The sequence below is a fragment of the Canis lupus genome, chromosome 27 (genome assembly GCF_048164855.1).
Source record: "Canis lupus baileyi chromosome 27, mCanLup2.hap1, whole genome shotgun sequence".
In the NCBI taxonomy this organism is placed as follows: Eukaryota; Metazoa; Chordata; class Mammalia; order Carnivora; family Canidae; genus Canis; species Canis lupus.
In genome coordinates this window covers 12,664,456-12,688,116 of record NC_132864.1, presented here as the reverse complement: position 1 = coordinate 12,688,116, position 23,661 = coordinate 12,664,456, and the positions used below count along the sequence as shown (strand labels likewise).

At 47.9% G+C, this 23,661-nt stretch overlaps 2 protein-coding genes across 11 annotated transcripts in view; one reads left to right on the top strand and one right to left on the bottom strand.

Moving 5' to 3' along the window:
• LOC140619198 (N-lysine methyltransferase KMT5A) overlaps positions 1–23,661 on the top strand; it is a 70,424-nt gene that overhangs the window by 10,775 nt on the left and 35,988 nt on the right. For 3 of the 8 annotated variants that reach the window (XM_072802213.1, XM_072802215.1, XM_072802217.1), the window contains 3 exons: positions 4,730–4,789; positions 6,016–6,206; positions 6,925–8,849. The exons of 4 other annotated variants lie outside the window; for them this stretch is intronic. In XM_072802213.1, coding sequence (XP_072658314.1) covers positions 4,730–4,789; positions 6,016–6,206; positions 6,925–7,135 — 462 coding nt within the window. In that variant the 3' untranslated portion in view covers positions 7,136–8,849. Of the gene's footprint in view, positions 1–4,729; positions 4,790–6,015; positions 6,207–6,924; positions 8,850–23,661 lie in introns of those variants that run through there. One more of the 8 variants, XM_072802214.1, reaches the window with a different exon arrangement.
• Positions 3,280–23,661, bottom strand: part of RILPL2 (Rab interacting lysosomal protein like 2) — a 31,263-nt gene continuing 10,881 nt past the window's right edge. Inside the window, exons 3-6 of one of the 3 annotated variants that reach the window (XR_012019127.1) lie at positions 19,636–19,749; positions 10,891–11,070; positions 8,197–8,749; positions 3,280–4,730 (exon numbers count right to left, since the gene is read on the bottom strand). Coding sequence is in view for 2 of the 3 variants with exons in the window: in XM_072802224.1 (XP_072658325.1) it covers positions 13,701–13,725; positions 19,636–19,749 (139 nt within the window). In the remaining variant the exon portion in view is untranslated. Of the gene's footprint in view, positions 4,731–8,196; positions 8,750–10,890; positions 11,071–13,165; positions 13,726–19,635; positions 19,750–21,706; positions 22,388–23,661 lie in introns of those variants that run through there. The other 2 variants (XM_072802224.1, XM_072802225.1) reach the window with 2 other exon arrangements.

The following is a 23,661-nucleotide window of genomic DNA, read 5'->3' as shown; positions in this document are numbered from 1 at the left end:
AGGACTGTGTTGTCCTGGGGCAGGTCTGCCTCTGTGGCCTTGGTATTGTCCTTGGCCTAGTGAGGATCATCTTCACGTTTGGGGTCACGGTGAGGCTTGGTTAAGAGGCTTCTAGGAAGGAGCCTTATAAGCTGTAGCACGTGGCGTGGAAAGTCTGGCGTTCCCATTACAGTGTCTCCCCAGGACTTGCTGGCAGGGCCAGTCAGAGCCTGGGACCTTGGGCAAGGCTGTGTGTTTTTCTGAGGCTTCTCTGTCTGCTCTTCACAGCTTCCTGTGCTGGGTCTCAGGGTGGTACAGAGCAGTGACTTGGAAGCCACTTACTAGTCACATGACCTCAAGCCAGTCACTTAACTGCTCTGTGCCCCGGTTGCCTCATCTGTAAACTGGGATAGTAATGGAGTATCTCGTGGGGTTGTTGTTGGGAGGATTAAATGTGTTCATGCACAAGGAACTCTGAGAACTGTGCCTGGCACCCAGGAGGCGCTGGTTAATTGTTACTATTGCTCCCTTGCTTCCCCATTGTTGTCACTTCCTGAGGCCCCTCTCTCCTCTCTTCCTCGCAGTGATGGCCCTAGGATCATGTGGAAAGCAGGCAGGATGGCCGCCCAGACTGCAGGCCTCCGCCCACTGTGTTTGCAGAGCACTGAGTGGCAGTCAATCAATATTTGATGCAGTGAGGTGTGGTCATTGGCGTCTGTGGAGGAGACCCAGGGCGTGGTCTGCCCTGCAGCCCTCCGTGCTCCCTCATCCTCAAAGCCACGTCAGGGCAGAGGAGCAGTGCTCAGGACTGCTGCCCCCACAGAGAGGCGGGGGAGTTCTGTGGATGCCACCCGTCCACACCCCTTCCTTAAAGCCTTGTCAGTTTTAGTATTTCATTTTTTTTTCTTTAGTTTTAGTATTTCAACCTGAACTAGACTCCTTCAGCATTTTTTATGTTAAGTCTGTAGATACAGATAGAGTAATTTAACATTCTCTTCCTCTACTTATTTGAATTGATGAGCCTTCCTTTAAAATAAATGAGAAAAGGGGTCCTCCCCGCCCCACCTCCAGAGAGAAGCTTTGGCTTTATTTCCTTAGAAAGGCAATATCTTTCAGCCAAGAACAAGCTGTTACAAAATGTTTGCCTGCAGTGGGAGGCTGTGCTAGGTCACTCTTAAAGACAGCATTGCAGAGGGCAAGGAGGTGCCAGGTCCCAGAACCCAAAACACCTCTCAGCTGAAGTTGGGGCTGCAGTGCACTCTTGGGGAGTGCTGGGGGTTCACTGGGGCCTGCAGTGGACTACAGAGTGGGGGCAGCTGAGTTTGCCTTTTTAATAAAAAAGAAGGGCTTTTCTGGCTGGAGGAGGGAAGGCCGCAACAGGATGTGATGCAGGTCTGGTAAATGTTGCAGCAGATGAGCAGAAGGGAACAGACACTCGCTTCTCCAAAGATTGGTCTGCAGTGTGGTAAAACTCGCCATGTCGATGGACAAAGAGCCAGTTGCAAGGGAGAGCCATGCTGTGCTCTCATTGTTTGCGTTGGCTCTGCTGAGTGAACACCACAGCCAGGTGGTTGCTGGCCAGGCAGTTGCTGGCGAGGCAGTAAGGCGGCTGTTGGCTGGGGTGGTGCGGCTGTGGCTGGTCAAGGCGGTGTCTTCTCTTGACAGGTAAAACTCAAGGGTGGGGCATCTGGGCCTCATTGGAGGGGTGAGGTCACTCCTGGCCTGTCTGCCTGCCCTTCGGGGCCGGAGAAACCAGAGCCCCAGCACATGGGGAATGAGAGAAGGCTGGGGGGTAGCCTGGGGGGAGAAACTAAAATCAGAAGCTTGGCAGATACTTAATTGAGTTTGAAGACAGAGAGGCCTGGGCAAGAGGGCAAAAACTGGGCCTTGGAGAGATACCCTGACCCCTTGTTGCTTTGCTGTGGGGCACCTTAGCTGGCTGGCCGGTTGTGGTGGGGTGAGAGCCCACACTGGGGCAGGAACTGTGCCTGTTGGCAGTGCCCTGGCTTCTTCCTCCCCAAGCCTGGTGTGCAGAGCAGCTTCGACCTAATTCAGACCTTGCTTACCTCCCACTCGGTCTGCCTCCACACACACACCCCACCCCCATAGGCTGCTGCCTGAATTCTTTCAGAAGCTTAGAGCTGGTTGATGCATGCCCCCAAGCACTGAGCCTCCAGAAGGAAACTCAAACTGTGGCTCTGCACTGGGGCATCTAGCTCAGGCCCAGCTCCTCGTGCCACATCCAGTCCTGGCAGGTCGATCGCTCCTGTTTAGAATGTACTGTGCTTCTCACTGGTCTGGTCTCTGCATACTTAGAATTTTTCAGCAAGGCAGATGGTATGTGATGTGTGTATGTTAACGTTGCTGTTGTTTTGAGGGCTTACTATGTGCCAGGCACTGTTCTAGGCCTGGATATTCCACAGCATACAAGATCAGGCCCCTGTACTCAAGGAGCTTGTATTCAAGTGGTGAGTGATTAACGATTAAGGAAAAAACAAAGAAGAAAATAATTTCGGGTAGTCCTTTGACATTAATTTAAAACCATATTTTGAAAGTACAGCGAGGCTAAGGCTACTTTAGCTATGGTAGTCAGGGACATGTCACAGAGGGAGGTGCCTTTTGAGCAGAGCTTGGAAGGAAAGGAGGACACAAGCCAGGTGAGTGGGGAAATGAGTTGGGGAAAGGGTTTTCTAGGCAGGGGGGAAGAGCCCGTGCAAAGGCCCTGAGGCAGAAACAAGCCTAGCCCTGTAAGAGAGTCAGCCAGTGTGGCCAGAATGTGGGAACAAGGGTGAAGATGGCAGATGATGCAGGAGTGGTGGGGCTGGGATCCTGCAGAGCTTCATAGGCCATCAGAAGACTAGATTTTATCTCCGTAGCAGTAGGAAGGTATGGAATAGCTTTTGTTTCTCTCTCTCTCTCTTTTTAAAGTTTATTTATTCATTTGAGAGTGAGGAGGGGAGGCACAGAGGGAGAAAGAGAGTCCCAAGCCGACTCCCACTGAGCACAGAGCCTGACTCGGCTCAATTTCACTACCCTGAGATCACGACCTGAGCCAAAATCAAGAGTTGGACACTCAACAGACTGCACCACCCAGGCGCCCCAAGCTTTTTCTTCTCCTTAAATAAACTTTTGTGGGGCACCTGGAGGGCTCGGTGGTGGAGCATCTGCCTTCACCTCTGGGCATATTCCTGGGATCCCGGCATCAAGTCCCACATCAGGCTCCCCTCAGGGAGCCTGCTTCTCCCTCTTGCCTGTGTCTCTACCTTTTTCTCTGTGTCTCTCATCAATAAATAAATAAAATCTTTTTAAAAATAAATTAATTTTTTATTTTGGAGTAATTTTAGATTATAGAGGATTTGCAAAGATAGTACAGAGCATTTCCATAGATCTTTTATTCAGTTTCCCATCATTGATACCTTACATACAATGTCTTGGTACATATGTCACACTAAGAAACCAACATTGGCACATTGCTATTAGGTAAACTTCCTGGAAGGCTTTAAGCAGGGAAATCACATGATCCTACATACATTTTTATTTTATATTTTGAAAATTTATTTATCTGAGAGTGAACGAGAGAGTGAGGGGTGGGAAGGGCAGAGGAAGAGAAAGAATCTCAAGCAGAGCCCCCACCGAGCGCAGACAGGCCTCGATCTCATGACCCCAAGAGATAATGACCTGAGCCAAAACCAAGAGTTGGATGCTTAACTGAGCCACCCAGGCAACTCCTTACTACATACATTTTTAAAAGACCCCTTTGGCTGCTCTGCAGGGAACAGAATGAAGGGGGTGGTCAGAGCAGAAGCCAGGAGATCAGCGAGGTGGCCTTGGCTTGTCTAGAAGGTGGCAGTAGACGAGCAGGGATATGGGCTGGATCCAGGGGTGTCTGGCACAGCTTTCAAGCAGTGTCTATAAACCTGCAGAGACCTGGTCTCTCCTGTCTTGCCACAGGCACCCAGCACTGGAAAGTCCACATACACTGCAGGCTGGGACCAGTGTCCTGAGGCCTCTGTGGGCAAGAGCTGTGCTCAGCTGTGTGGGTGAAGGCCTCATCTGTGGCACAGCTGACACATGTGGCAGCTGGGGGAGGGCCTGGGCCTCTGCTTTGCTCCCCATGCTTCCCTGCAGTCCTGTGCCCAGACAGAGCATGGGACTTGGATCTTGGAGGGGGCGGGGGTGGCAAGAGGGGTGGCCCTGGGGGCAGGTGACACCAGGAGTGTCCATTCCTGTTCAACTTCTTTGTTTGGGATGGTATTGCCTTTTGGGGGTGGGAGGCCCTGTTCTCATCCTGGTGTCGTAGAGACCCAGGTCAGGGTTCCTACAGGGGCCATCAGACAGGAGGGATAGAGTGCACAGTCGCCCCTTCAAAAGGGCACATAGCCTTTAATCTGCCCTGACTGGTCTTACATGAAGTCAGAACCCTGATTTTTATGTGTTGGCAATTTAGATATTTTCAAAAACACTGCCTGTGTGAAATAGAACATAGCCCCCCCCCCCCCCGCCCCGCCCAGTTCTGCTGCTGGGCCAGCACTGTGCCCCTCCTGGTTCATTTGAGCCCCAGGTGGCAAACTGCCCACAACAGATGGGCAGTGAGAAGAGGATGGGGGTGTGGGGACTTGGGCGTCTCTGGGGACGGATGTCACAGAGGCCAACCGCAAGTGATCCTGTGGGGGGTCCAGGCTGCTAGGCTCCCCAGAATGGCCCAGGAGAGAATGCTGAAGCACTTCTTGTTTTTCTTCCCTTCACCCAGTCTGAAGAAAGGAAAAGAATAGACGAGTTGATTGAAAGTGGGAAGGAAGAAGGAATGAAGGTAAGGGCAGTGGGGCTGCTGCTTGGAGGCTGAGGCTGGAGGGTCCCCACCCGCCCTGCTCCCCAGCTCCCAACAGCCAACAGGCTGCCATAACCCACAATGGTCACTGCGACAGACTCAGACTCTTAGGTTGTCAAGGGGCCAAAAGCTAAATCTGTTCAGGGAACGTCTCAGGAAGGGAACATCAATGGCCTTTATATGGGAAACATTAATCCTGAGGAAAGTTTTTAGAATCGCAATAAAATACATATACCATAAAATGTACTATTTTGACCCATTTAAAATACACAGTGCAGCATCATTAAGTAGTCACAGTATTGTGCAACCATCCTCCCTATCTAGTTCCACAACTTTCTCATCCTCTCAAATGGAAACCCTGGACCTGGTAGCTATTACTCCCCCCTCCCCCAGCTCCGGCCACCACTGATCTGCTCTGTGTCTATGGATTTGCCTGCTCAGGACATTTCATACAAATCGAGTCATAGAGTAGGTGGCCTGTTGTATCTGACTTTTCTTTCGTTTACATGAGGCCTGGGGAAACTAATACATTTTTTCTAACTCTGTTTTACTTTGAAATAACAAGGCCCAAGAAATGGCCTTTTCTGTTCATGTATTACAAACACATGAGGTAGATGAGAGGGGTGCACCTATACAGTGGCAGCCAGGGGGTCTGGGCTGGGACTCCAGGGTCATAAAAAGGCTCCAATTCCACCCACTCATCCAGGAGAACCCGAACTCAAGTCTGGGCCCCTCAAGCAGTCACCCTGCAGCCCCATTTATAATGGATTGACAAGAAGCACGGGAGGGTAAATTACAGAAAATAAGAGACATTTAGAACATGGGGTCCTACCACTCCCCAGAAAAGGCCATGTATGTGGCTGTGCGTCAGGCTTTACCCCTCCCAGCCATGTGGCCTTGGACATGGTTCTGCCTCTCTGAGCCTCCATTTTCTTGTCTGCATAATGGGGCAACATCCACCCCAGATCTCTCGGGAGGATCAGATGTGACAATACTTTGCAAAGGGCACAAGGGGCCTTTTGGGGTGATTGTGGCGGTGGTTGCACAACTGTATACGTTTAATAATACTCCTTGTGCTGTGTATGTAAGACGAGCAGGATCTAGGACATAACTCAGTAAAGCTGTTAAGAGAAAGTGAGGCAAGCCCAGGCATCCAGGCAACCAGCCACACGTGGTGTTAGAAAGCAACGCTTCTCACCTCTCTACAGATTGACCTCATTGATGGCAAGGGCAGGGGTGTGATCGCCACCAAGCAGTTCTCCCGGGGCGAGTTTGTGGTAGAGTACCACGGGGACCTCATCGAGATCACCGATGCCAAGAAGCGGGAGGCTTTGTATGCACAAGACCCCTCCACGGGCTGCTACATGTACTATTTTCAGTATCTGAGCAAAACCTACTGGTAAGTCCACTGGTGCTTCAAGTGGCTTTTCCACACTCTGGCAGAGAGGACAGGCCTAAGGGCTGAGAGCCACGAGAGCATCCTGCTTCTTTCTGTTGCTCCTGCTTCTTGTTATGTTATTTTCAAAGCTGTGAAGCAGCTCTCCCCCACTGGCCCTTTGAATATTTGGGATTGGAGCTGTTCTGCTGCCATCTGACCAGATGAGAAGCAGAAGTGGACTAGTTGGTGAGAGCCTGCCCTGAGGCTTACCAGGTCGCTCCCTCTTGTGGCATTCAGCCAGAGCTCTGGAAAACCCTGACTGCTCCTTTCCCCATATGGCCAAGGCACTTGGTCGGGTTTTTTAAAATAGGTTTTATTTTTCCAAGCAGTTTTAGGTTCCCAGCAAAATTGAGCAGAAGGCACGGAGAGTTCTCAACACTCCCTGCCTCCTCAGATGCACAGCTTCCCCCACTAGCAGCAGAGTTGGTTTTTATTCATGTATTTATTATGCACTTGCCTCTGGGGCCTCCACAAGGAGCCTTTTGCACTCCAGTCCCCTCCTACCCCTCAGCTAGCTCACCCAGTGCCTTCCTAGGCTCTTAAGATGGTTTTTTGGCTTGATTTGCTTTCCCCAAAACGTGGCTATAAATTGACATCCCACCTGAGTTGAGAGCTGGCTGTGACTGGGATCAAAAGCCTCTTTATCAATCTAATCCTCTGTTACCCTCCCTCCTGCCAGCGTGGATGCAACTAGAGAGACAAATCGCCTGGGAAGACTGATCAATCACAGTAAATGTGGGAACTGCCAAACCAAACTGCACGACATTGACGGCGTGCCTCACCTCATCCTCATCGCCTCCCGAGACATCAAGGCTGGGGAGGAACTCCTGTACGACTATGGGGACCGCAGCCGGGCTTCTATCGAAGCGTACCCCTGGCTGAAGCATTAGCCTCCCGGCTCCCCCATCCTCCCTTCTTCCATGGACAAAGTGCCCTCAAAGGGAATTGATTTTTTTTTTTTTTACACACTTAATCTTAGCAGATTACTTCAGATGTTTTTAAAAAGTATATTAAGATGCCTTTTCACTGTAGTATTTAAATATCTGTTACAGGTTTCCAAGGTGGACTTGAACAGATGGCCTTATATTACCAAAACTTTTATATTCTAGTTGTTTTTGTACCTTTTTTGCATACAAGTCAAACGTTCGTGCTTCCCGTGCATGCAGTCAAAGACGCAGCACAGGTTTTAGAGGAAAGAGTGAACATGAACTAGGAAGCTGGGTGACTCCCACCTCCCGCCGAAGAGCCAGGACTCTCCTCCCCACACCCCTGCCGGCGGGCCGTGCACGAGTCCCAGAAGACGCTGCTGCCCGAGGCCTCAGGCCTGGCCAGGGGTGTTCCCAAGCTCTTGTTTTCCTGACGTCTGGACAGGCGCACATATAAGTGTATGAATATTTTTTAAAAAGGTTTTGCAGTAAGCTAGTCTTCCCCTCTGCTTTCTCGAAAGCTTACTGACCCAGTGGCCCCCAGGTGCGGGCCGGGCCTCGGTTTACTCTTCCATAGGCTGCCGCTTTTCCGGGCACCTTGAAGCATCAGGGCGGGTCATCAGAGTAGATGTGAGCAGGGAAAAAGCATTGCTTGCCTCGCCCTGCCAGGGCAGGATTTCCCAAAACTGGGTTGATTCTTTATAGAAATGTGAACACTGAATTTATTTTAAAAAAATAGTAATAATAAAAATTTAAAAATTTAAAAAGACAAAAAAAAAAAAGAAAAAAACCACAGTAAACAACTTACATGTATATAGGTCTTGAAGTGAATGAAGTGGCTGCGTTTTTTTCTTTTCTTTTTCTTTTTTTTTGTTTTTGTTTTTGTTTTTGTAGAAGAGATTTGAGATGGTACTCTATTCTAATCAAAAAAGTTTTGTAGCGGGACCAGAAATTACTTACCCATGACCCACCCACCCCACCCTTCACCCTCCCCACCAGATTCCAATTGGTTGAAAGTTCCAGACCTGCTGTCAGGCTTTCTGTTTGTCAGACCACCTGGTGTCCTTCCTGCAAAAAAATGAAGATGCAGCCATGAACCGAAGGGGGAGCCTGCAGACCCGAAATGCAGGGCCCCCACCCCAGCCGCCGTGCCGGGTGCCTTGCTGGGTGTCTTGCTGGGTGCTGGCTACCAGCGGAGTGGGCAGGCCCAGCAGCCCAGGGATCAAGGCTAAGCATAAAGTCTTCACCTCGACGGTGACGCAGGAGGAGTAGGTAGCTTCCTCCTCCCTCCTGAAGAGGGACCTATTCTCACTCTATTAACCTGCAGTCCAGGGGGCCGCGGCTCTGGAGCCTGGACCTGGGGTCTCCCAGCCTCCCCTGGTCCCAGGTAATGTGAACAGAGGCAGGTGTGAGAGCCTGTCGTCACCTTGATGCCCCCGGCCTCACCACGGTGCTACCTAAGAAAGTCTTCCCCCCATCCCGCACTTGCCTGGTCAGTGATCAGAGAATTGGAGGAGGATCCGACGGAGTGTGTAAATGTGAGATAAAATGTCTTGGTTGTACCTGTTAGTGGTTTAGCTTTGTATTTAAAAAAAAAAAAAAAAGGAAATAACTTGAAAATTATTTGTCATCATAAAAATGAAACAAAAATTAAAATATTTATTGCCAGGCGAGGCCACCTGTGTGTCTTGTTTTGTTTTGTTTTTTGCCCCACAAGGCTCAGATAGAAGATTAGATTTTTTGCTTTGTTTCACAAAAGGTATCCAGCAGGGGCAGCCGGCTAGCTCCATAGCGCACAACTCTTGATCTCGGGGTTGTGGGTTCACGCCCATGTTGGGTGCAGAGATTACTTTAAAGATAAAATCTTTTTTTAACAAAGGGGTTACACAGCAGTATGTGTATTTCGGTGAATGTCTTCCTAGTGGACAGACACCTCATTTGTACAGTGGGGTCATATGTGCGGGAGAGGATTAAAAGCTAACGGGTGTCAAGTCCTCCCTTAGAACAATACCTGGCACGTAGTGAAGCTTAGATTTTAGCCTCTTTTGTTGCCACTGTTTCTGATGTAGATTGGTTCTCAGGTAGGAATCTGTCTTGTGTGGGAAGCCCCTCCTGCTGGTCCAGATCTCTGTCCCTACCTCACAAACCCCACCAGCCACCCTGGTTCACTCCCTCTGCTCCGGGCACTTAGGGCAGATGGGGACACTGGTTGGGGTCCTTGGTTGACAAGCAAAAAATCTAGCACCAGCACTGGCTTTAAGCGTCTGTCAGCCTGTTCACCTTGCACAAATCCCTTTCCTTCTCCAAACCTTGACCATCAAACAAGGAACAGCCTCTGCCCTGTTGACGTGCAGGCATGTCCTGAGGATTTATGGATTACTACATCATCTTGGAGGGAAGAGGGTGGCCTGGTGGCCGAGTGCACTCAGCTCTGGAACAGTCAGCCCTGTGACCTCGGACAGGTGACAGCTCTGTGTGCGCCACTTCCCTCCTAGGCAACATGGAGCAGTACTGGTTTGTGTATGTGGGTGATTGTGTCACAGGAGTTACTGCAGGCCTTGCACATAGATAATCCTCAGTCACGGATGTTTGCTGTCATGATGGAAAGTGCATTGTTTCAGGGCGCCTGCGTGGCTCAGTTGGTTAAGCATCTGATTTGATTTCAGCTCAGGTCATGATCTCAGGGTCCTGAGTTCAAGCTAGTGTTGGGCTTTGTGCTCAGCAGGGGGGCATGTGCTTCTCCCTTTGTTCTTCCCCCCCTTCTGCTCATCCTCTCTCTCTCTCTCTCAAATAAAATCTTAACAACAAAACTTCGCATTGTTTCTACCATTCCCTTTTTACAAGTGCCTGGAGGCTGATAGCTAAGAGCCTCCAAACTGATATTTTGTTGCTGTATTTACTTTTTCATTTTTCATTTTTTTTATTTTATTATTTTTTAAGATTTTATTTATTTATTCATGAGAGACACAGGGCGAGAGAGAGGCAGAGACAGAGGGAGTAGCAGGTTCCATGCAGGGAGCCCGACTTGATCCTGGGTCTCCAGGATCACACCGTGGGCTGAAGGCAGCGCTAAACCACTGAGCCACCAGGGCTGCCCTACTTTTTCATTTTTTAAAAGATTTTATTTATTTATTCATGAGAGACAGAGGGAGAGGCAGGCTCCCTGCAGGAAGCATGATGCAGGACTTGATCCCAGGATCACACCCTGAGCTGAAGGCAGGCGCCAAACTGCTGAGCCACCCAGGCGTCCCTATTTCATTTTTTAAAGATGATTGCTGCAGCAACCACTTGTGCCTAGTGAAGCCTGGCTTGGAGACCCATTGCTCAGTGGGTTCCTCCCGGTGCTGGGTTTGCCGAAGGAAGCCTGCAGTGTGGGAGCATCTTTAAGCAGTTTCAGTGATCACACTGGACCCCAGCTCCAGGAGAAATGCTCCTGGGACATATCTTCTGGAACTCTCACACCCTACTGTCTGATTTTACCAAGAGTTGGTAAAGTAAAAAAAAAAAAAAAAATTAAAAAAAAAGTAAAATTTGAGCATTCTTTACTGTCAATTTTTTAGTCTCTCCCAGGATACATAGGAACCAGGGCTGTTTTACCTTGACATTTCTCTCTGGGTTTTTTTTGCCTTATCTATCCCACGAGGGAGAAAGAGCCAGCTGAACGTTTATACAGGGGAACCCCCAGTCTGGAAATCAGGTGATACATGTAAATGGCTTACAGGCAGCAACACACAATGATCTTCTGTTTGCTTCTAAACTTTCTGGCTGTCCTGTCAGCCTGGAGATGGGAAACTGAAGCAAGAATGGCTCAGGTGCAGGGAAGTGGACTGCCAGAGTTGGGACTTCAGGATGGATGGACTGTAAGTGTCATGCCCAGGAGCTGAGTCTGCTGTGCAGTCCTGTAAAGGAGACAGCACTCTCCCCGTCACACACACACACACACACACACACACACACACACACACGTATAGATTCGTTTTCCCAGCCAGCTCTCACCTCCAAGGTACAACAAGCTTTCCCCTCCCTCTCCCCTGTTAAGAGGGGAGCACCCTGTGAGGACTGCAGCATCATCTGGGGTTAGGAATCAGGAGCCCTTGATCTAAGGAAGACTCTGCCAACATGGCATTCTGGAGCTGCCTCAGTGCAGCAGCATTTCTGGGCAGGCAGCGTGGGTGAAGCCTGGGCTGTGGAGTTTACATCTGGGTTCAGGTCAGACTTCTACCACTGTTGAGCTGGGGCCCTGGACGAGATCCTCAGCCCCCCTGTGCTGGGTGTGCCACAGGGATGGTAATACCCATCCCACAGAGGTACAGAGAGGCAGTATGCAGAGGGTCTTCCAAGGGGTACAGTCAAGACATACACACCTTCATTATTAACATTAGTGCTTTTTGGAGAAGAGGGGCACATTTCACTTCGCAGGCCTTAGAATCAGGCCCACGTGTGCATCTTGGGCAGCCAAGTGACGTGTGTAGGGTACTTTCACCTTGTGGAGTTTCACTTTCCAAATCTGTAAACTGGGGTGTTAGTGCCTGTCCCCACCTCAGCGAGGTGTTACAGGAATAAACGAGGTAAGCCGTGCAGCAGGTGGAACATACAGTGAGCCAGGGTCGTTCACCAGGGCGACCGGCTCATAGGACATGTTCAGCAGGCCCGTTAGTTTCTTTGCAAAGTCAGCCAGCCAGACGTTCTCTAGGGACTGTATTTCACTGAATCCTAAATGCATTCCCCCCCACCCCCGGCACACACATTTTAACATCTTTGAAATCAGGATGAGCCTTAAAATCAATAGCATCTTAATGTTATAATTTGTCCTGTTTCTTTAGCACCATGTCTGCCTTTTTCTCCACTGTATATTCTTGCCTCCTTTGTCATAGATCAATTGACCATATAAGTGTAGGTTTATTTTTGGACTCTATTCTGTTCTATTGATCTATGTGTCTATTTTGGTGCCAGTACCAGACTGTTCTGATTACTGCACCTTGGTGGTATATCTTGAAATCTAGGTTTGTAAGACCTCTAGCTTTCTTGTTCTTTCTCAAGATGCTTTGGTTATTTGGGGGGGCGCCTGGGTGGTGCAGTTGGTTGAGCATCTGACTCTTTGGTTTCAGTTCAGGTCGTGATCTCCAGATTGTGGGATAGAGGCCCATGTCGGGCTCCGTGTTCAGTGAAGGGTCTGCTTATGATTCTCTCCCTCTCCTTCTGCCCCTTCCCACCATGTTTACTCTCTTTCTCTTCCTTTCTCCTTCTCTAAGATACGTAAATAAATATTTAAAAAATTAAAAAAAAATGTTTTGGTTAGTTGGGAACTTTTTTTTTTTTTTTTTTTTTTTTAGTTGGGAACTTTTATATATATATAAAAAAAAAAACAATAGGGGCACCTGGGTGGCTCAGTAGATTAAGCATCTCACTCTTGATTTTGTTTTTTGTTGTTTTGTTTTTTAAATATTTATTTACTTATTAAAGATTTTATTTATTTATTCATGAGACACAGAGAGAGAGGCAGAGACATAGGCAGAGGGAAAAGCAGGCTCCATGCAGGGAGCCCAATGTGGGACTTGATCCCAGGTCTCCAGGATCACGCCCTGGACCAAAGGCAGATGCTTAACCACTGAACCACCCAGGCATCCCTGATTTTGGCTCAGGTCATGATCTCAGGGTTGTGGGATCAAGCCTTGCATCAGGCTCCACGCTTAGTGGGGAGTCTGCTTGAGATTCTCCCTCTGCCCTTCCCCCTGCTCATGTTCTCTCTCTCAAATAAATATATAAAGATTTTTTTAAATTTTCAGCATTTTTTCTCTCTCATAGCAACACACAAAACACTGGTGTATCACTTAGAGTCGCTGAAATATATATGCCGCATATATGCACCACCACATAAATATGCATATAATACATACATACAGTATATACAGATTTGGAAGCTGAGACTCTGAAAGGCTGAAGCACCTTATCCAAAGTCACATAACCCCAGAGACCACTCTAAAAACACTCAGAGAAAGTATAAAAGTCATTTCACTTTAATACAAAGTCATGTAAAGAAAATCATGTTAGCAAAATCATATGTTCCCTAAATATCTGTGAAATCACCACTGGAGTGTCAATGCCATCCTTTCCTGCATTCTCTCCCTCCCCTCTCCGTTTGGGCTCATGAATTTTGCTGTGACTACATGGTAAAGGCCCAGGTCACCTGTGAGACCAGACAAGCAGAACACACATCTGCACACTGGAGACCCCATCGGGATGGCTGACGTGGAGCAGGAAGTGGGCCTCGTTTCACTTTCCTTCTGATTTCTTGATTTCTCTCTGCTGCTTCCCTTGCCCTGGCCAAGCCTTCAGGGGTGTCCAGTTCTGCAGCCAGGGGAGAAATGTCCATGAGAGAGCCTCACCTCCTTTCTCCTTGGTGCTTTCAGGGGAAACAAGTGAGTAAATCCAGTGAGTATGTGTGGCACCGAGATGAGTTTGGAAGTCTTGCTGCATTGACTTCTTGAGTCTGAGAACCTCTGTGTGAACCATGGCTTGAGATCTATGTCTACTTCCCTGATCGGAAAGAGAACCTGGGTGTAGAGAGAAAAGGGTCAGGGGGCACAGATTTTTTTTTTTTTTTTTTTTAATATTCACGAGAGACACACACAGAGAAAGAGGCAGAGACACAGGCAGAGGGAGAAGCAGGCCCCGTGCAGGGAGCCCGACGTGGGACTCGATCCTGGGTCTCCAGGATCAGGCCCTGGACCAAAGGCAGAGCTAAACTGCTAAGCCACCGGGGCTGCCAGGTCAGGGGGCACAGATAGAACAAAGCTAGGCCTGCAGAAAGCTGCCGAATCTGTAAGAGGCTCTTGTAGGCCGTTGACTCAAACGTTTGCTCTGGGCTCATTGGGGGCAGGCACCGCTCACGGGCTTTCTATCTATCAGCTCATTTCACACTCATAACACATCGACAAGCTAAGTGCCATCAATATCTCTATTTTATAGACTAGCAAACTGAGGTCCCGCAAGGTTAAGTGACAGGCTGAAGGTCACACAGTAAGTTGCGGAATGGAAAGTTGGATCCAGAGCCCCTAATGCACTGTGCTGTGCACAAAGATGGTGTCTGAACCCCGCCCCCCTTTTTTTTTAACTTCAGGAGGTATTATTGTGAAGGAGCATCCCTGTTACCTACAACTATAAAATGCATCTTTGCGATGAATAAAGATTGGCATGTAAATTCTTGGATAAAACCTAGAAATCTCCTGAGACATGAACACCCAATGTTCAGTGTTTCTCCCCATCGTATACAAAGTTTTGAAAAGAGAGAAAGCTATCTGGGGTTGATCACAACGTTCAATCTCAGTGCTAGTTCCAGCTATGAGAAAGTCCCAGAGCTGGCTGGTGGGTTGTAAAGCCAGTGATGGGGACTGGGCTTGTGCTTCTTGTTGAAGACAACTCCCTGCCCCAGCAGAGCACGGGTTGGCAGCTCTGCTGGCAATGGCTGTGGTGGGCCCCTGACTCGTGTTTGTATATAGGCATGAGGGCTCAGCCATCCTCCCATGAACCTCTGCATACTGCCTTCACCCACCAGTTCCCTGTCTCAGGAAGTGACATCATCCCCTGCCTAGTCATTCATGCCAGGAACCCGGGGGTTGTTCTCAGCTCCTCCCCACCATCTGCTACATTTTAGTCATCACACCCCAAATCTGTTCCTAATCCTAACACTTTTCATTTCCTCCACTGCCACCCCCCAGTCCAAGTCACTGTGATGAACACAACAGCCTTCCCGCCACCCCTACAATCCACTCACACCATGGCCAGAACGACCGTATCACTACAGAGAGCTACATCATTCCTCAGCTTAAAACCCTTCATGGCTCCCCACTGCCCTCAGGATAAAGAAAATCCTTCTAGCATGACCTGCTTCTTCAGAAGATTGTTCATTCGTTCATTCACTCATTCATTCATTCATTCAATTAGCTTAATAAGCTTGTCTGACCATGAAATTATGGCCTTGTGCTCATTAGACACAAGACCTCAGGCTGGCTTGTGCACAGAACAAACATTTTATTTTTTGCCACATCAAGCCCAAACTCTAAGGGGCCCAAAGAACTCTCCTCGAGGAGGCAGAGAAACCAGTAGCTTACATCTCCTGGAAGCCTTATTTACAATGGGATGCCCAGCCAATAGAAGTGCTGAACAAATGTCTCCAAGTGCCCCACCTGGTGTGGCATAGAGATGCTCTTTCCTTCTTACTTTACCTCAGGGGAACCTTCCTTGTGAAAGAAACACTCCCCCAGGCCATGCTCTGACTTGTCCCCCCACACCTCCTCCACAAAACAGAGGGAGCTTTTACATGTAAATATGGTCATGTCACTCTCCAACCTAAAACCCTCCAGTGTCTTCCCAAAGTGTTCAGAGTGAAACTCAAGGTCTTCACTGGGACCCCCTGCCCCCTGCTTTGACTGATCTCAGGCCTCTTGCCTGTTCCCTCCACCAGGAATGCTCTTCCCTCAGATCTTTATGATCTTTCAGGGCCCAGCTTGACTGTCACCTCCTCACAGAAGCCTTCCAGGACTTACCCCTGTCAACTTCTCTCTCCACTGCCTATTTAATGGATAGCTGAAGATGAAGTGTTAATATACTTCCTTACCTGCACACTCTTTGACTCCCCTGCTAGAGTGTAAGCACCATGAAGGCAAGGGCTTCATCTTGTTCACTGCATCCCCAGGACTTAGAACAATGCCTGGCACATGGCAGGCCCCCAGTAAATATTTGGTGGAGGGATGAATTATTTTGGTTTCATGTAGTCTTGTTTGACAGAGCAGTTTTCCATGCAGGCATTCCAGAAAGTCTGGTAACCCTTAACTGAACTATGTATGTGCATATTAAGTGGGCTGTGTGCCCCTCAGATTCATCTCATCCTTTCTCTGTCCCCTTGTCTACTCAGGAGAGGCTGAGCTCAGTGGATGAGAGCAGCAAGCCAATGGGAGGTGCCAGCAGGTGCTGGGAAGATAGGGAGGGGAGGTGTATTTATGCCCCAGCTCCTTCCCCACCAGGCCTGGTCTTACTAGTTGCTATGTCCTTCTATGGACCCCCCCCCCACCTCCCTTTGCCTCACAGCTCCCTGGGCCCACACCGCCATGCTGGAGTGCTTCTGTATCCCTTGATGGTTCCCTTAACCCTGCTCACGTGTCTGTAAGATGTTCCTTCTTTAAATCTTTTTATTAACTCCTTTTTTTAATTTTTATTTTTTAAAGATTTTATTTATTTAAGGGACACCTGGGTGGTTCAGTGGTTGAGCATCTGCTGTCAGATCAGGGTGTGATCCCTGGGGTCAAGTCCTGCATCGGGCTCCCTGCAGGGAGCCTGCTTCTCCCTCTGCCTGTCTTTGCCTCTCTCTGTTTCTCATGAATAAATAAATAAAATCTTTAAAAAAAAAAGATTTTATTTATTTATTTACTTATTTGGGGGAGAGAGAGAGAGAGCATGGCCACAGGGAAGGAGAGGAGGGAGAAAAGAGAAACAGGCTCCCTGCTGAGCAGGGAGCCCGATGAAGGACTTGATCTCAGTATATGTGCTGCCAAAGTGAGCACAGGACTTGATCTCAGGACCTCGAGATCATGACCTGAGCTGAAAGCAGATGCATAACCGACTGAGTTACACATCACTCCTTTTATTTTTTTTTATTTTTATTTTTAAAATATTTTATTTATTCATGAGGGACACACAGAGAGAGAGAGAGGCAGAGACACAGGCAGAAGGAGAAGCAGGCTCCACGCAGGGAGCCAGCCCCACGTGGGGCTTGATCCCGGGTCTCCAGGATCACACCCTGGGCTGAAAGCGGCATTAAACCATTGAGCCACATGGGCTGGCCACATCACTCCTTTTATTTTTTTATTTTTATTTTTTAAATTTTATTTTATTTTTATTATTTTATTTATGATAGGTACACAGTGAGAGAGAGAGAGAGGCAGAGACACAGGCAGAGGGAGAAGCAGGCTCCATGCACTGGGAGCCCGACGTGGGATTCGATCCCGCGTCTCCAGGATCACGCCCTGGGCCAAAGGCAGGTGCTTAAACCGCTGCGCCACCCAGGGATCCCCACATCACTCCTTTTAAATGCACTATTTGTTTCTTGCCAGGACCCTGGCAAATGTCCGCCCCTCTATCCCTCATCACTCACCCATATTAAGTGCCTGGCCCCCAAAGGTATTTGAGATCCTGACTGAGGTGGTTTCTCAGCTCTGTCCAAGAGGTCAGGGGCTGGTAACTGTCACCAGGCCAGACATTCTTGGAGCAGCAAAGGCAAACGGTGTTTGCCTCATGGAGGGGTGGGGGAAAGGCATGCCTCATTGTATGACACCTGGAGGCTGAGAAGGCATCTTTCAAAGTGTAGTCCAAGGCTTCTCCACATCAGAGTTGCCTGAGGAATTTATTAGAAATCCAGATTTTGGAGTGCCTGGGTGGTTCAGTCAGTTAAGTGTCTGCTTTGGCTCAGGTCATGATCTCGGGGTCCTGGCACCTCAGCCTGAGTTGGGCTCCCTGGTCAGTGGGGAGTTTGCTTCTCCTGCTCCCTCTGCCCCTCCCCCAACTTATGCTCTCTCACGATTTCTTTCCCTCAAATAAATAAATAAAATCTTAAAAAAAAAAAAAAAAAGAAATCCAGATTTTTTTGGCTTCATTGTAGACCTGACTTCTGAGAATCTGAATTTTACTTTATTTTATTTTATTTATTTATTGTTTGGGAATCTGCATTTATTTATTTATTTATTTATTTATTTATTTATTTTAAAGATTTTATTTATTTATTCATGAGAGACACAGAGAGAGAGAGAGAGAGAGAGAGAGAGGCAGAGACACAGGCAGAGGGAGAAACAGGCTCCATGCAGGGAGCCTGACATGGGACTTGATCCTGGGTCTCCAGAATCAGGCCCTGGACTGAAAGTGACGTTTAAACCACTGAGCCACCCAGGTTGCTCTGGGAATCTGAATTTAAACAAGTAACCCCACATTCTCTGGTTTGGGCCTTAGCACCCAAAGAAATGAGGGATTAACAAGGCAGCATAAACACAAGGGGGGTAATCAAAGGAAACTGTTGTGTCCCAATGATGGGAGACATAGGGTCCTCTGAAGTTGGAGGTAAGAGAGGTAATGAATCAGCCCACCCCCATCCTTTTTTTTTTTTTTTTTTTAATTTTTATTTATTTGTGATAGTCACAGAGAGAGAGAGAGAATGAGGCAGAGACACAGGCAGAGGGAGAAGCAGGCTCCATGCACCGGGAGCCCGATGTGGGATTCGATCCCGGGTCTCCAGGATCGCACCCTGGGCCAAAGGCAGGCGCCAAACCGCTGCGCCACCCAGGGATCCCCCCCATCCTTTTTTTAAGTAATCTCCACACTCAATGAGGGGCTTGAACTCATGACCCCAAGACCAAGAGTCACAAGCTTCTCCAACTGAGCCAGCCAGTTTATGGGACCATAAACTCTAGTAATTATTGTTATTTTTCTTTTTTTTTTTTAATATTTATTTATTTATGATAGTCACACAGAGAGAGAGAGAAAGAGAGAGAGGCAGAGACACAGGCAGAGGGAGAAGCAGGCTCCATGCACCGGGAGCCCGACATGGGATTCGATCCCGGGTCTCCAGGATCGTGCCCTGGGCCAAAGGCAGGCGCTAAACCGCTGCGCCACCCAGGGATCCCTTATTGTTATTTTTCTTGTTGTTGGAGTAGTAGGTTCAAGTCCTGACTTCACTATTCACTATCTGGGTGACCTCAGGCAAATTACTTTGCCTCTTGGTACCTATTTCTCCACCTATAGAATGGAGATGATGGTAGCTCCTACCTCACAGGGTCACTATGAAAAGTCAATGAATTAATATATGTCAAGTGCTTAGACTGCTGCCTAACAGGGGCACCTGGGTGGCTCAGTGGTTGAGTGTCTGCCTTTGGCTCAGGTTGTGATCCTGAGGTCCTGGGATCAAGTCCCACATCGGGCTCCCTGCATGGAGCCTGCTTCTCCTTCTGTCTATGTCTCTCCCTCTTTCTCTATGTCTCTCATGAATAAATAAATAAAATTAAAAAAAAAAAAGAAGATTTCTGGGATCCCTGGGTGGCTCAGCGGTTTAGTGCCTGCCTTTGGCCCAGGGCGTGGTTCTGGAGTCCCGGGATCAAGTCCCGCGTTGGGCTCCCTGCATGGAGCCTGCTTCTCCCTCTGCCTGTGTCTCTGCCTCTCTCTGTCTCTCATGAATAAAGAAATAAATAAAACCTTAGAAGAAGAAGAAGAAGAAGAAGAAGAAGAAGAAGAAGAAGAAGAAGACGACGACGACTGCTGCCCAACAGATCTCATAATAGTCCAGCTCAGATTTTCCTAACAGTGGCAGCATGACCAATCAGGATTGTAGAGCCTTCCCACCTTGGGTAGCTAGCCAGCCTCCTTGGGCCTCCACTCCATCCTTCAACAATGATTTAGTGGCAATGGGGCAGCAAGTAACTTACAGCTTCCTTATGATTGTCTTCTCCTCCTTGTTACTGCTGGCATTGCTGGTCCTGGAGACAAGGGTGTCTTTTTGTCTTCTTCCTCCCAGGCCTTCTCTTGGAGGAATCAGACCACTGGGGAAAAGGGAATAAATGGGATGTTTTATTTCAGACCTTCTGTCTGTGAAGCTCTGAAAGTGAAGGGTCTTAATAATCATTATTACATTAATAATATCACTGATAGCTAGAGTCAGAGAGATTCTGCTCTTAATAACAAGAATCTCCCCCTGCCACCTTTCCAATATTGATACCTCTTCTTACTTTCTCTTGTCTAACTGCACTGGCTAGTAACCCAAGCTTCTCCACTTTTTAGGAATATGACCATGTTTCAATTCTCTAACTTAGGCCTTGATTTTCTAATAAATCAAATGAGGATAATAAGAGTAACTGCCTCCTAGGACTGAGTGATTAATGAGATAATCATCATTAGTGAAATAATACATAGCACGTGACAGTATAGCAGTGAACAAAACAGACAAAATTATCTCCTATCATGTGATTTCTATTTTTCCAACGGGGAAGGAAGCAATCAATAAACAAATAAATTAAGTGAAACTTTAAAAGTATAGTAAGTCAGATGGTATGTAGAGTTAAATTGATATTGATTGATAAGATATTGAGGTCAGTTGACTTAAAGAGAACTAGACTTATTTCCATGGATTTGATGTATAGAAGCTGGAAGAAAGATGTTCTTTCTCATTTGTTCAACTGGCATTGCCAGCAACCACATTTCATAAGACTCCCAGAAGGTGTGTCTACAACACAAGATAATGAGGCCAACAAAGCGGACGCAAGGAGGAAAGAAAGAGGCAACAAGTCTCTGGCTTCTCCAACCCGAGGCCTTGACTGCAGTTTTTTATTTCTGAAAACAGCCCCAAAATCCAAAATCCTTCCCAGGTATGTGGGTTAACAAATTCCTTTTTGTACTTAAGCTAGTTTGAACTGAATTTCTGTCACTTGCAACCAAAGGAAGCCTGACTACAATGCAATATTTCAATGCCTGACCTGGTATAGCTTGTGTATCCACTTAGGTGTTTTGCTGTGGCACCTGCTTGCTACTTTATACCTGTGGTGCTTCCCCCTTCCTACAGATTGGATTGTGTCCCCCAGAATTCAGATGTTGAAGCCCTAAGTTCCAGTCTAATGGTATTTAGAGATGGGGACTTTGGGAGATAATTTTTTTTAAAAATTTATTTACTTGACAGATAGACTGAGCACAAGCAGAGGGACGGGCAGATGGAGAGGGAGAAGTAGGCTCGCCGCAGAGCTGGGAGCCCGACATGGGGCTCAATCCCAGGACCCCAGGATCATGACCTGAGCTGAAGGCAGATGCTTAACCTATAGAGCCAACCCCATCCCCAGGAGTTTAGATGAGGTCATTAGGGCAAGGCCCCCATGGTTGGGTTAAAGCCCCTGTAAGTGGAGATGTCTGAGGGCTTGCTCTCTCTGCTGTGTACAAGAAGCCACGAAGAGTCAGAACTAACCATGCTGGCACCCTGATCTTGGACTTCTGGCCTCCAGAATTGTGAGAGAAAAAAATTCTATTGTTTAAACTGCCTAGTCTGGGTGCCTGGGTGGCTCCAGTCAGTTGAGCATCTGCCTTGGGCTCAATTTTGTGATCCCAGGGTCCTGGGATCCAGCTCAAGTCTGAGTCCAAGTCCGTCAGGGCTCCCTGCTCAGCGGGAAGTCGGCTTCTCCCTCTCCCATAGCCCCTCCCCCTTCACTCGTGCTCTGTCTCCCACTGTCCTCTTTCTCAAATAAATAAATAAAATCTTAAATAAATAAACAAATCACCCAGTCTATGGTATTTTGTTATGGCAGCCCAGCAGACTGACACCTCTTGAGATATGAGAGTCAGAGAGCACGATTCATCCTTCTCTCTCCTTGGCAAAGACTGAGCTCTTATTATTTTATATTATTATTTATATATTACAGTAATAATATTAATACATTATTTGTTACCAATAAACCCCCTTTTCCATGGCCTATTGTTATGTAATACCCTAAACCACATGAGTTAAAACAATGAAGATTTTTTTTAAAGATTTTATTTATTCATGAGAGACACAGAGAGAGAGAGAATGGCAGAGGGAGAGACACAGGCAGAGGGAGAAGCAGGCTCCATGCAGGGAGCCCGATGTGGGGCTCAATCCTGGGACTCTGGGATCATGCCCTGGGCCGAAGGCAGAGGCTCAACTGCTGAGCCACCCAGGCATCCCATGATTTATGATTTCTCATGATGGCTCCATTTCTTATTGCCTTGGTGGGGTATGTGGGAGGCGGGTCACAGTTGGGGCTGTCAGCTGGGGTACCTCTCTTCTTCGTGTGACCTCTCCCTGGTACTGTATTGAGCTTCCTCACAGAACTATGGTCTCAAGCATTCCACAAGAACAAAAAATTCTACGAGGACAAAAATGGAAGCTGCAACGGGTATCTCCTAACCTCAGAAGCCAAAGAGTATTGCTTCTACCACATTCCATTGGTCAAAGCAAGTCACTGGGCAGCCCAGACTCAAGGAGAGGGAAAATAGACTCTACCTCTTGAGGGGAGGGAAAGTCTCATTGCAGAAGGCATGCAGGATGGGAAGACTTGTGGCCATCTTTGGAAGCAGCCTACCACATCTGCCTCAACTCAAAACAATCATTGGGATGATCTTGGACCTCCAAGCTGATGCAGTTGCTAGGAGAATATCTCAGCTGACATGCTGGTTCCTCTAGAATACAGAACCCAAGTGAGTAAACAGAATCCTGCTGTCAACAGGCCTGTACCAGATGGCAAGTGCACAGCTGCTGCTCTCTGGGAATTCAAAACTGGAAATAAAAGCATGTCGCTCTATTCGCTAACAAGCTGCTCAAGTCTCAGCAGTTCAGTTGTTCCTGTTTTTAACTACCTGTGTCTGAAGTACTTATTAAATGAGAGGAAGACAAGTCTTTCCATTAATGTGGTTCCAACTTCAGCAGAAGGAAGATGATTAAATTCCTGTTGGCAGGGAAGCCTGAGTGGCCCAGTGGTTAATTAAGCATCTGCCTTTGGCTCAAGGTGTGATCCTAGAGTCCCGGGATCGAGTCCCACGTCGGGCTCCCTGCATGGAGCCTGCTTCTCCCTCTGCCTGCGACTCTGCCTCTCTCTCTTTCTGTCTCTCATGAATAAATAAAATATATTAAAAAAAATTCCTGTTGGCAGAACTCAGCCCTTTGGATTTGGCTTGCTAGAACATTTTTACTGTACTGCTGCCCCCTTAATGACTTTATATTGAATGAATTTATGTTTTTTTAAGATTTTATTTACTTGAGGGCAGCCCGGGTGGCTCAGCAGTTTAGCACAGCCTTCAGCTGAGTGTGATCCTGGAGGCCTGGGATCAAGTCCCACGTCGGGCTCCCTGCGTGAAGCCTGCTTCTCCCTCTGCCTGTGTCCCTGCCTCTCTCGCTCTCTCTCTCTCTCTCTCTCTCTGTGTCTCTCATGAATAAATAAATAAAATACTTTTTTAAAAAAAGATTTTTTTTATTTGAGAGACAGAGACACAGAGAGCATGAGCCAGGGCGAGGGGCAGAGAGAGAGGGAAAGCAGGGCTCAGTCCCAGGACTCTGGGATCATGACCTGAGCTGAAGGCAGGACACTTAACAACTAAGCCACCCAGGTGCCCCTGAGTCAGCATATTTCTTGTTTCTAAACTATCAGAGTTGTGATGCCTGGGTGGCTCAGCGGTTAAGTGTTTGCCTTCAGCCAGGGGTGTGATCCTGGAGTCCCAGGATCGAGTCCCACATGGGGCTCCCTGGGTGGAGCCTACTTCTCCCTCTGGCTGTGTCTTTGCCTCTCTCTCTCTGTGTTTCTCATGACTAAATAAATAAAATCTTAAAAAAAAAAAAAAAAACAACTATCAGAGTCTGAACATGGTATGATAACTAAAAGCACAGGTTCTGTATCAGGCTGTCTGGGGTCACATCTCACCATTGTCATCACAGCTATGGGACTTCAAGCAGGTATCTG